At 38.8% G+C, this 13,506-nt stretch overlaps 1 protein-coding gene across 1 annotated transcript; it reads left to right on the top strand.

Annotated features, from left to right (window-relative positions):
- Positions 1 to 1,745: 1,745 nt before the first annotated feature.
- Positions 1,746 to 12,442, top strand: LOC311054513 (sodium- and chloride-dependent GABA transporter 2-like; the record flags this gene model as incomplete). Its single annotated transcript, XM_084070528.1, has 14 exons — positions 1,746 to 1,905; positions 1,999 to 2,133; positions 2,701 to 2,841; positions 4,155 to 4,242; positions 4,621 to 4,753; positions 5,016 to 5,150; positions 5,282 to 5,385; positions 5,634 to 5,758; positions 6,404 to 6,516; positions 6,832 to 6,969; positions 9,329 to 9,431; positions 9,539 to 9,639; positions 11,226 to 11,396; positions 12,245 to 12,442. The coding sequence occupies 14 exons, from the start codon at positions 1,746 to 1,748 to the stop codon at positions 12,440 to 12,442; spliced, it is 1,845 nt and encodes a 614-aa protein (XP_083926654.1).
- Between the last annotated feature and the right edge of the window lie 1,064 nt (positions 12,443 to 13,506).

Genomic DNA, 13,506 nt, shown 5'->3' with positions numbered 1-13,506 from the left:
GGCCAGTGAAGGAGTGATATGATCTCTTCTTCTGGTTCCTGTCAGTATCTGCGCAACAGCATTCTGGACTAGCTGCAGGCTGTTTAGGGACTTACTTGGGCAGCCTGATAATAACGAGTTGCAGTAGTCCAGCCTAGAAGTAACAAATGTGTGAACAAGTTTGTCTGCGTCATTTTGAGACAGAAAGTGCCTAACTTTCGCAATATTACGCAAGTATTGAAGATTAACTTTTACAAACTGAAATCTGTCAGACAGATAGGACTCAAACCAGTTCAGTGCAGCACCCTTAATGCCAACCAAGTGCTCTAGTCTCTGCAAAAAAATATGGTGGTCATAGTATCAAATGCAGCACTAAGGTCGAACAAAACCAGTACAGAAAGGAGGTCATTTTTAACTCTCACCCAATGCCGTCTCACTGCTATGGTGTGCTCTGAATCCTGACTGAAAAGCATCAAATACATTGTTGTTATGTAAAAAGTCACATATCTGCTTGGCGACTGCTTTCTCAATGATCTTAAAGAGAAATGGAAGGTTTGATAGGTCTATAGTTAGCTGAAATGCCTGAATCGAGAGTAGGCTTTTTGAGGAGAAGTTTGATTACAGCTAACTTAAAGGACTGTGGCACGTAGCCTGTCACCAGAGACATATTGATCTTATCGAGTAAGAATATATCAACTGGGGTCAGGACCTCTTTAAGTAGTCTAGTTGGGACTGGATCTAATAGACATGTTGTTGGTTTGGAAGATGTGATCATCAAAGTAAATGCAGAGAGCTCGATTGGAGAGAAACTGTCCAAGTATACATTAGGTTGGACAGCCATGTCTGAGGCTACAACGTCTGAGGACAGTCCAGTAGGAACTAAGAGTAGTACATTTTACCATTGAAAAAACAGTTTTAAACTTTTTAAAGAAAAATGTAAAATTATTCACGCAGCTTGCAATTTCCGTGAAATTTCACATTCACATTCCCACTAGGCAGAGGAAGAAATGCCACCCTTTTCACGTTGGCCTGTTATAGCGCCACCAGCAGGTCTAATTTAGCTAAACATATTTTTGGGGACAAAATGCCTCAAATTATGAATGCAGTGTCCGATTGCCGTGAAAGGCCTAAGAATAAATGGCATCCTTTTCACATTGGCATATTATAGCGCCACTAGGAGGCCACAACAACGTACTTGACCTGACGGAGACCTGTGCTCCGAGGAGCACTTTTTCTAGTTTAATTTGAAATGCCTCTTTTCCTGCCCTGGGAACTGAACCTTATTGCTGTCAGCTGTCCAGAATAAAATTAACCCACTGTAGGCCTCTGAAAGAAGTACCCATGCTACATCCTGTTGATACGAACGGGATGTGTAGAATGTGTAAGCTACACATTTTAGAGCCTTGTGGTCTCAGACTTTGCCTGTCTTGTCTAGGTCTTGTATTTCTATGTTATGTTCTTGTTCTAGTTTTCATGGTTCTATGTCCATGTCTTCCCCAGGTGTTTCATGTGTAATCAGCCCTCATGTGTTTATTAGCATTGTTCCCCAGACAGTCTTTGTCAGCCTTATCATGTTTGGTGTCACATCATGTTTAGTGTTGTGATTGTGACGTTTTCCCTGTTATTTTGTAATAAATCACCCAATCTGGGCTTTATAAGGCACACTGTAGATCTGATAGACACCAACAATCAGAGATAAAAACCTGGACAAAAAGAAGGAATATAGGAAAGATATAAACCAAGACCTATAGTCAAAGCTTCTGGAAATGTTGAAAAGATGCACAGTTGAACGGGCAGAAGAGGTAATGATTGAAGAAAGAGGACATTGGGGAAGCAAAGTGGAATTTTTCCTGGCTGTAGCGGGTCAAATTGTCGGCCTAGGCAATGTGTGGCGATTCCCATACCTCTGCTACAAAAATGGAGGAGGTAAGTCTGTTGAAAACAAATCATTTGCCAACGGTTTATAAATGTTTAACCCTTCAAGATTTATTCAAGGTAGTGATGCTCTGTGTAATTCAGGTGCATTTCTGTTGCCATACCTGATATTTGTGGCAACATGTGGTGTACCCCTGTTCCTTCTGGAGACCTCCATGGGCCAGTTCACCCAGGAGGGGGGTATCACTTGCTGGAGGAAGTTGTGTCCACTGGCAGAAGGTAATTCATAACGATAAAACCAATTCGGGAAATCTACTGTGGTTCACACAGTCAAGATGAAAAGGGATTTGATGGTGGCATTGGTGGTGGTCAAGGCATAAAGGTGATGTTTTTGTCTTTAGGTCACACTGGCTATAGTAAATCCCCAAACTCAAAACCCACTTCACCCTTTAATCAGCCAATTGGATTCACAGAATGGAATAGGACATGAACAATTATGCTTGGTCTCGTGCCAGAGGGGCTGGTCAATTACAAAGTCTAAACAGCAATAGCAAACATTTGAACAGCCTTTGAATGGTTGTTATTGTTACAACGAGTGTGTGCAAGTGTGTGCGTGCGTGTGCGTGTCTTGTCTGATTTGCTGCAAATGTGTATTGCAATCAGTGCAACTACTGTGCATGATAAATGAAATACTCCCATGTCTATACATTTCTGTATGTATGGTCTGTTCTCTGTCTTATTTGCCACTAGTATAATGTAGTTGTATTATATCACATAGCCTACCTACCAACTCCATTTAGTGTATGTGCAAAGCTGACCAGTAAAAATGATTTTTTTGCCCAACAGGTATAGGGTATGCAGGGCAGCTGATTCTTTTCTACTGGTCTACGTATTATATCATTATTTTGGCCTGGGGGTTGTTCTACCTCGTCTCATCCTTCAACTTCAATCTCCCTTGGGCCAGTTGTAACAACCCCTGGAACACAGGTAAGACATTGTACAGCATATTTAACTTCTCAATTTTGTACACAAACTGAGGCTATCCATAGCCCCATATAACACATACAATTTGACATACAAATCACTTGAAAGCCTATCTGATCAGATAGTCTACATCACTTTCCATTATATTAGTCCATGAGCCAGAGCCCCAAAATTGAGCAATGATTATCGAAAGAGTGGGCTAAACCAAACCTATATTAAATTGTTCATAGGGTCAATACGAGTAAATAAATATATGATAACCTTTCCACAGGAGTAGCTTTTTCATGGTTATCACACATTTTGTTATTTTCCCCATACGTACATGACAGGTGAAAAAATTGCAAAATTTAAAAAAGAGTTATCATAATGAAACTTCCTGAGTTGATTACTTACATGAAGACAATGATTTATCGTATTACAAGTTTTCTGAAATCGTATATTTAAATATGCAAATTAGGCATTAGGAAAATATGCCCAAATTTGCATACCTTTCCTGAATCAACATTGGAACATTGGACAAAGCCAGAGTCAACATACTTATTTCATTTTGTTAAGATGTAGGAGTCAAAGGTTTTTAACGATGGAATATTCAATATCTGGCTCAATTTTGGGGCTCAGGCTCATGGACTAAATGCCTAATTTGCATATTTAAATATACAATTTCAGAAAACTTGTAATACGATAAATCATTGTCTTCATGTAAGTAATCAACTCAGGAAGTTTCATTATGATAACTCTTTTTTAAATTTTGACATTTTTTCACCTGTCATGTACGTATGGGGAAAATAACAAAATGTGTGATAACCATGAAAAAGCTACTCCTGTGGAGAGGTTATCATATATTTATTTACTCGTATTGACCCTATGAACAATTTAACATAGGTTTGGTTTTGCCCACTCTTTCGATAATTAAATCTTGTCTGGCTCACTGACTATATGCCATGCTGCTAATGTAACTATTCAATAATCCCATGCTTTATAACCATAAAAGGAAAATTTTGGATCCGTAATTGTCTTGTGTTTTCTGAGAGCGTGTCATAATTAGTAGAATGGTTACACACTAATTAAATGAAGAAGGTAAGTACTGACATAAAATAACACATCGATTTAATACACATTCAACCATTGAACTGTTCAAATCCTGTAGTGTCTGTGATAAACACATTAATCAAATCTCTTCAAATCCTCTTGACTACATGATTGAATTTCACTTTCATTAAACGTGCATTATGAATAAAATAATTAAAATTATTATTAATACTATTATCATCATTTATATGATAACCAAGTTAAATATGTTCTCTCTACTCCATCAGATAATTGTGTAAACTTCTCATCACAAAATGGTTTCAACAAATGGGCTAACCAGACCAACACCACCTCTGCTGCCACAGAATTCTGGGAGTATGTTTATAAGGGATGATTGTAGATACTTTGCTTTCTGTTTCTGCTCCCTAAATCCTTTTTTCCTTTTATATTGCAACATTACTAAATAAGAAAAGTAACTTTTACTTACCTTCTATTAGAAATGAACACTGTATGCTAATACATCCAACATGCACTTCCATGTGAAGGATTGTTGAAGAGTATACATGTGTGACTGTGGCAAAAGTGGTGAAATTGCCTTCCTTTGAATACTCAGTTATCACACATGTAAAACTGACTTCGATGGAAGTATCAATGGGAAACTATTGGTATCAGTAGAGGCTTTCATATATCATCCATTTCAGCCAGACAATAAATTAAATGCATCTTCTTTGTACAATCTGTCTTTCTGTCCAGGCGACGAGTGCTGGCTATCTCAGGAGGTATTGAAGAGGTGGGCAGCATCAGATGGGAGATTGTGTTATGCGTCATTGCTATGTGGATAATCTGCTACTTTTGTATTTGGAAAGGAGTCAGGTCAACTGGAAAGGTATGTGTGCACAAATACAATACTGATAAAGTCATTCTATCACTGTAGTATTCACTATTAACATTTTTGTGGATGCAATAACAACCCATCATTTTCAGGGGAGGCATGCGATAATCCGACAGACCTTTTCTCCGACTATGTGGCATCCGCGTGCGGCTAGGGTTAGGGTGCGGGTTTGGTTCGGGTTTAGTATTGAAACGTCGGAGCGCTGCGCTGTCGGAGGAATGTGCTGTAGGATTAACGTACTGCACCCCATTTTCAGGTGGTATATTTCACCGCTACCCTCCCCTATGCAATGTTATTGATTCTTCTGATCCGTGGACTCACTCTACCAGGGGCTTTACAAGGCATTGCGTACTACGTCCTTCCTGATCCCTCACATCTCACCAACCCACAGGTAGAAGATTAGGATCTAACCGTTTAAGCTGGATACAATAAATTCAAACATTATAGGCTGATTTCAGTCCATGAGAGGTTAACTGTATGCCTTTATGCATGCATCTCTCATTAATATTTTTGTCTGAACAGGTGTGGATGGAAGCTGTTAGCCAGGTCTTCTTCTCTTACAGTATAGGGGTGGGTTCCTTAACTGTTCTAGGGAGCTACAACATGTACAACAACAACTGCTACAGGCGAGTCTGCAAAAAAATTATTGTGTGAAGTTGCGTAGGTTACTTGGTATCCATAGCAATAAGAAAAATGGGTGGCTGTGAACACATACTGTAACGTAAATCTGTATCTATACTGGTCCATAATAACTAGGCCTACTTGTTGTAAAAAATGTGCTAATGACCAAATGTAAGATATTCAAAATACAGCTGTTTTTAATTATTGTGAGGTCACATCTCGCTAAAGACTATGATTTTATTTTGTTTTGCAGAGACTCCCTATGTCTGTGTTTGCTGAACAGTGCCACTAGCATAGTAGCTGGATTTGCCGTCTTCTCAGTGCTGGGATTCATGGCTCACGAGCAGGGTGTTCCCATTGATGAAGTGGCAGAGTCAGGTAGCCTACTGCAAGTCACAATGTCTACGTCAATTATATAAACTAGACCATACCCGGTCGACGCATCCGTGGGGGGATATGCGCACATGATCTGGCAACCCGGGAGGCGACATTGTTTGACATATAAACGCTAATAAGAAGCTGAGATTTGATGAAATTGAATAACGGGCTTCACAGTTAAGTTCAGATGGTAATGGTCAATGGCTGTGTGCAAAATCAGAGCAATTGGTCCAGCCACTGAGGAGAACCGGGTAGCTTCACCTACGCTTCACCTACGCACCTACTCAAGACGGTTACTAGAATTATAGTATGATATGTATTCTGAAGTCATACAGACTTTGTGTGTGGGATTATTCAAGCAAGTACCAAGTAAACTAGCAGCAGAAGGTCATGAAAGATGTATTTTCTGTGAGTTGGTTAGATTATGTTAGGGGTTATACCAGTTGACCACTCAGTACAAGTGCCACTGTGCACTGAATTGGCACTGCCAGCGATGATTTGGTCAAATTCACATTTGAGGAGACACTGGCAGCCCTGTTGCATCAGGCCTTGGCTGTGTCTCAGACTCATACACCGGCTCATGGTTGGATAACATTGAGCAATGACAAATGGTAATGATCTACAGTGTTATGTTTCTGTTTTCAGGTCCAGGGCTGGCCTTCATTGCATACCCTCAGGCAATAGCCATGATGCCCCTACCTCAGCTATGGGCTGTCTGTTTCTTTTTCATGATCGTTGTCTTGGGTCTGGATTCACAGGTGATGTACAAATGGAAGACTACATTTGATACTGAAATATATTTGGGTCATAGTGGTTGCTGTGAAATCACGTTTACTATATAAAATCAGAACTGCTACATTTTGTGGTTATGGGCTAGTCTAGTGACTTTTGTTGTTGTTGTGAAATACTTTATGTTGTATGTCAGTAATCAGAAGAAGATGCAGCATTAATAAGCCCATGTAACATATAGTCCTACTTGCACTTTTATTCTGCTTTAAAAACAAACGAAACAGAGATATTCAGGGGCTCTGAGCTACTACTGCTACACTCACCCTCCGTGTTTTTTTTTTTAGTTTGTTTTTATGGAGTCGGTGATGACATCCATTACAGATATGTTTCCCACAGTGCTGCGTAGGAAATGGCGACGGGAGATCTTCCTTCTCATATTCTGCATTATCTGCTTCTCCTCCCAGCTTATCATGATCACTGAGGTCTGTATTTATTTAATTTTTTCTTCTTATGCATAAATGCCTATCAGCATATTACACAACAGCATAGCTTGGCGGGTAACACGCTAACAATGCATGCCTGTTGCCAAATAGGCATCATAGTAGCAAAGTGACCACCACAAAAAAAATCTCTGAAATACATATTGAAATGCCAGTGGCAATATTGAGACACATACAATATGCTCAAAGGTGGGATAGAGAGGTTCATAATAGTAGCAACATTAAAAGCTTGCACCGTGGGTGACCACTAATTCTTCCCAAAGGTCAAAAAGGCTGACACCAAAAAAAGAAAACTTAAAGGGATATTTTGCTTTCAAAAAAACTTTGGGTCATTTTATTGTCTACTCAGGCTTTTGAGAGCCCCCCAGACCATTTTCAAGTTGCTGGATTCAGTATTTAGATATTTGATATTAATTTTATCGACACGCCCCCTTCCTATACAAACGCATTATAACTTCAAACTCAATTTTTAACATGTTAGATTCATCAAAAACACCCGTCCTTGTTAAAAATGGAGTTTGAAGTTATAATGGGTTTGTATAGGAAGGGGGCGTGTCTGATAAAATGAATATCAAATATCTAAATACTGAATCAAGCAACTTAAAGGAGACATCAGGGCATTTTCAATGTTATCTTTGATGTGTCGCTTAGCACTCACCAACATTAAAAGGGTCGTTGCGTTAATCCCATTTAGTCCGTTTCCCGACGAGCTAACCGCTAATGCACAACAAGCTAATGCTAGTTGCTTATTTCCCTGCCTGGCAACACGAGTTGCCAGGTACTGGGAGAGAAATAAGCAACTAGCATTAGCTCGTTGTGCATTAGCGGTTAGCTCGTCGGGACTTTCACCGCCTGTTAGGGTCTCATGAGACTCCACAATGACTACTAGGAGAAAAAAAACGGACTTTGCATTTGTTAAAATAGGCGAATTTCTGCTATTCTCGCGCCTCCATTATGTCGACGGAGGGGGTCGTTAGACGGGACGAAACGGACTCAATGGGATTAAAGGGTAAGACCACTTTGGTAGAGGTTTGGGTTGTGTAGTTACCTTGCCATGATGTAACTCCAAAGGTGGGCAAGAAATCAAAAATAATTGCTCTATTGATTAGAAATTGATAATTCAAAATATGCTCCTCATTGACTTACATTGTACGGTAAAACAGCTCTCAAAGTCACTCTTTTAGCACATAAATGAACCCAAACATAGCTGATTCAGACAATATAGAGCATCACCAAACCCAGTACTGTTTTTTTTTTTTTATAAAAATGTCAACTTCCTGTTGATTTTACTATTTGAAGATCTGGATCCGGATCCGCCGATCCAGTCCGGGTTTTCTAATTATTAAAAATGGCAAAATCAACAGGAAGTTGACATTTTTATTTAAAAAAAAAACAGTACTGGGTTTGGTGATGTTCTATATTGTCTGACTCAACTTTGTTTGCGTTCGTTTCTGTGCTAAAAGAGTGACTTTGAGAGCAGTTTTACCGTACAATGTAAGTCAATGAGGAGCATATTTTGAATTATCAATTTCTAATCAATGGAGCAATTATTTTTTATTTCTTGCCCACCTTTGGAGTTACATCATGGCAAGGTAACCACACAACCCAAACCTCTACGAAAGTGGTCTTGCCCTTTAACGCAACGACCCTTTCAATGTTGGTGAGTGCTAAGCGACACATCAAAGATAACATTGAAAATGCCGGATGTCTCCTTTAAAAACGGTCTGGGGGGCTGACAAAAGCCTGAGTAGATGATAAAATGACCCAAAGTTTTTTTGAAAGTGAAATATCCCTTTAAGCTCAGATTCTCAACTGCACCCTGGGAAAACACATTTTAAATATTGTTGCTGCCCGGCAGAAACCAGTTAGCAGTTTATTCCATGATAAATCAGTGCTATTGAACACTCTTTACATTTGTGTGTTGATTTAAAAAATATTGAACCAATGAAAAGTATTGAAAAGCGCTTCTGAGAAAACCAGCTAACTCCATTGGATTCTCAAACTTTCTGCTAAACCAGCTAACTCCACCAAAGGGGCATGGAGTTAGCTGGTCTTGCTGACTCCAAGCTCCACCCCCTTTTGTCCTCCAACCTCATTGTGAGCTTGGAGGTCCATTTAGCTGTTCTTATCAATGATGAACAAAACCTCCTAACTCCACTTTTTTTTTTGTCATTTCCTGAAAAATTAACAATTTGGAATTAGCTGGTCTCTGCCAGACAGCAGAGATTAGAGGTTAGGTTCAGGTGTGACCCTATGTGTGTGACCTATTGTTTGAAAACCAAACGACAGAAAATAAACTTTGTTGCAAATTGCAATCACACCTCATGTCTCTTGCCACCAGGGGGGGATGTATGTGTTCCAGCTATTAGATTACTATGCCTGCAATGGAGCCTGCCTTCTCTTTCTTGCTGTGTTTGAATCCCTGGCTTTCGGCTGGATAATTGGTGAGTATTTCAGAAATAATACAAAGTCATTGACAAGCAATCGCAATGTCCAAACATTTACAAACAGCTAACCTCTGTCCATAACCCTGTACCAAATTCTGAATCAGGAGCAGATCGTATGTGTGGCATCATACATGACATGACAGGCGTGCGCCCCAATCCCATGTTCAAACTCTGCTGGCTCTATCTCACCCCCTTGGTCTCACTGGTGAGTTGAAGCAACATTATCTGTAGCTAGAGATGCACCGATTGCAAAATCCTTGGCCGATACCGATTACTGTTTTTTTTTAACCGTTTTTTTCCGATACCGATTTTCTATCTAAGAACTAGAGCCATTTGTTTAAGGCCGAGTACAAGTACTTAATTTGGTGTACTCGCCAATACAGAGGGAAAACATGAAAAATAACGCTTATGCCATATAATAGTACAATATCAAAATCACAGACCATATCCAGTCTAATATCATGATATGGATTTAATATTGATGCCCTGCCCATGCATGAAAAGCCTAAAGTGATTACAAAAAGAAAAAATATATACTACTGTATATCATTTTTGCTGTCATGGCTGTGTCACTGTTAGAGCTGCATGATTATGGCAAAACTTATTATGGGTCCATATTGAGGTCAGTTATTAAAATCACAATTTTTTTAACAAAAAAATCCAAAATGATTTTCTTATTTTGATTAAAAGAAAAATAAATAAACGTTTCCCATTCAGACACATAGCAGTACATGTGTGTCTGCATTGCATTGTTTTCAAGGTGAGAAATTTACCGTATATGTCACGCTAGTCTAGATTGTTGCTCTCAATTATTGCAAAGGCAAAATCATTACCTCATGTCACTGCTTCAGTTGTTTTGAGGTTGTTTTAGTTTAGGACTAAAATGTTACACTTACTCTCTGTTGCTCAATATACTTTGTTAAACTTTCGGAGAGGCTTAACGATCTTTAACAGGCTACAGCTGGAGAGAGTGAAAGAACACTGTATGCACATAGTATATCCAGCGGTGAGGTTGGATGATTTAGGCTACACAATATGATCACAAGACAGTCAATGTCTTGTGTTGTTGCTGTTGGAAGCTGCATTAAGGACTTTTCAGATGGCGGCTAGTAATTTATTTGGAAAAGAAGTACACACACACACACACACGACCGTGCCATGGTTGAACTTTTTCAATAATCCAAAGACAGGGGGTGATTTTTCTGTGGAACTGGCTAAAACAAAGGGATGTTTATAGGCTGTTTTTTTTATGTAGCCTGCAACAGCTTTTGCAATTATATCAATGAAAGTGAAAGTATGTGACAGACTGTCTGGAAACCCTGGTGACGTGATGTTGCTGGCTTTAATTTCTCTCGTGTTTGACGGACCGACAGTCACGCATCGAGTAGTAGGCTATTATGCTGCGATTATGGAATATATATCCTTACATTGCAATGGTAATCAGCACCATCTGTAGGCTGTCACTATAGGCTACTTGCTAAGTTTACTGAGTCGCAAAGGGACCATGCTGCTGCTGTGCAGTGCCCATGCAGTATCAATTTGACACAAAATGGGCATAAAACCGGAATTTATGACAGTGACCGATAGCCTGCTCAATAGCCTGCTCTTTTTTGAATAATGTCAGTCTTGCTTGAAAATGCCCCATATCCATATTTTAAGCCGCAAAATGGAGTAATATAAAACAATTCACAGCATTTGAATATAAGTAAAGTCAGACAACTGTCTTGAAAAAAAAAAATATCCATAACATTTATAGACACTAAATCTTTTTTGTTTCCTTTCTCCCCTCAGCTCTGTTTCATAGGTTCCTTAGTGGAGTACCAGCCCCTAACTTACAACCGTTGGTATATCTATCCAGAATGGGCCAACGTTATGGGCTGGCTGTTGGCTCTCTCCTCCATTGTACTTGTACCAGGGTGCGCACTGATGAAACTGACCACTGGGCCAGGGACCCTCCGCCAGGTGAGAGTACAGTAGACAGTAACATTTTGGAATAATTAATTTGAGAGATCTACTGTGACAGGGGATTATGTTCTGTAGGTGGACATGTGGTACTTGGTATAACATTGTACCCATGCAGTCCCCACACTGATTCAACTCTACCATTTTGTCTTATTTGTGCCTACCCTGCTAACTAAAGTCTTCAGAATGAATCTGATATGGTGATGAGGGCCTAAAGAATTGTTGTTAACATGGTGCCTCATCTTAAATCGATAATTGTATGTAAACAAAAAAAAATCTGTCAGTTTTGATACTCTTTAAAGGGAAAATCCACTGAATTGGCATTCTGCTATTCCAATGATATTGGCCAGCTAAGTTAATATTTACAAACAGACAACATGTCTCCCTATAAGATGGAAATCAAAGCATGATCTGAATGTTGTATTCTTTTAGCTATGATGTCATGCCCTAGTATGTGCAAATATAGGGGAAAGGATTCTATGTCACACGTGTGTTGGAGGTTGAAACTAAGAAAAAAAAGGTGCTTCATTTTTCATAAAATGGTGGACTACAAAACAGAGTTTTGCACTAGAAAAGAAAAATATATCACTGTATACGGTCCGTCTCAAAAACTTAAGACTTAAAACTGAACCACAGATTGAGTTGAAAAGTCGACCTTGAGTCGATCGAGGAAAGATTGATATTATACGAACAAATGTCATAAATCCCTGCCTTATTAGCCACACAATGTTTCGGCTCAATTATTCAGGTAAGTTTGTTCATGTTTTAAGGACTTAGGAATGAATGTAAATTCCCCAAATGTGAAATTTCATGGAATAATGGGTAATGTAATTATTTCTACTCATTAGCGCCTCCATTTGTTATGTGAGCCAGCCGACCTGCTGACCCAGAACACAAATGCTCTGCTGCACCACATGACCGCAGAAGCAGAGATGGAAGCGAGAGATGGAAAGGGAGAAGCTGATGAAAGTCTTGTGATTCCTGTCAACAAAATAATGGTTCATCCTTCAGGTGTCACAGTTACAGACTTTGCCCCTCTTGTCTAGGTCTTGTATTTCTGTTATAATCATGTTCTAGTTTTCATGGTTCTATGTTCATGTCTTCACCAGCTGTATCTCAAGTGTAATCAGCCTGAGTCATGTGTATATATAATCAGCAATCCTGGATTAATCGTTTAATGATTGTCAGTAAGGTGATTCTGATGAAAAGGTTAGCTTGACCTAGAATTATCTTTTGGGTGTAAAATCATTACACAGTTTTATCATTCAAAGGGAGCATACATTCAGTACAGAAAAAATCCCACACGGAAAGGAAATATATGAACATACATTTTTTAAATATATGTCACATATATGTTCATCATATATGTGACATATTCGAAATTGGCCGCCTACATATATGTATATTACATATATGTACATATATGCACATATATGTCTATATATGTTTAGAACATATATGTAGGCGGCCAATTTCGAATATGTCACATATATGTATATTACATATATGTACATATATCACATATATGTCTATATATGTTTAGAACATATATGTAGGCGGCCAATTTCGAATATGTCACATATATGTATTCAATATATATGTTAAATATGCACATATATGTATTTAATATATGTGTTAAATATATGTCATATATGTTTATTTACACATATATGTTCAGGAATACATGCATATACCTACCTACATAAATAAATAAAAAACAAATCTAAAAGTCATTAACATTCATTTATTCAGAAAAACAAAACAAATTATATATATATTGTTCACGCCTCTACCACATCCTTCCTATCATAGGCATGTTTTTAATATTTGTTTCAGTATAAAACAAACAAAATAGCTGATCTACAAGCTCACAAAACATTGGCGCACAGCTTTCTTTCCCATCATGGGCATGTTTTCAATATTTGAGTTTCAATATAAAACAAACAAAATAGCTAATCTACAAGCTCACAAAACATTGGAGCACAGCTTTCTTCACTTAGTCTGCCTTGGGCGATAACGGAGCTCTGTCAGCTTGGAATTGATGGGTGTACCCAGCTGGCCTTTGGTTGCATGTGGCCACTTCTTCTGTGTTGCCTCTACAGAGAAGAGA

Source organism: Gymnoscopelus microlampas (assembly GCF_963454915.1).
Source record: "Gymnoscopelus microlampas genome assembly, chromosome: 11".
Lineage (NCBI taxonomy): Eukaryota > Metazoa > Chordata > Actinopteri > Myctophiformes > Myctophidae > Gymnoscopelus > Gymnoscopelus microlampas.
Note: the sequence above shows the minus strand (reverse complement) of the source record. Positions and strands in the feature narration are given on the sequence as shown.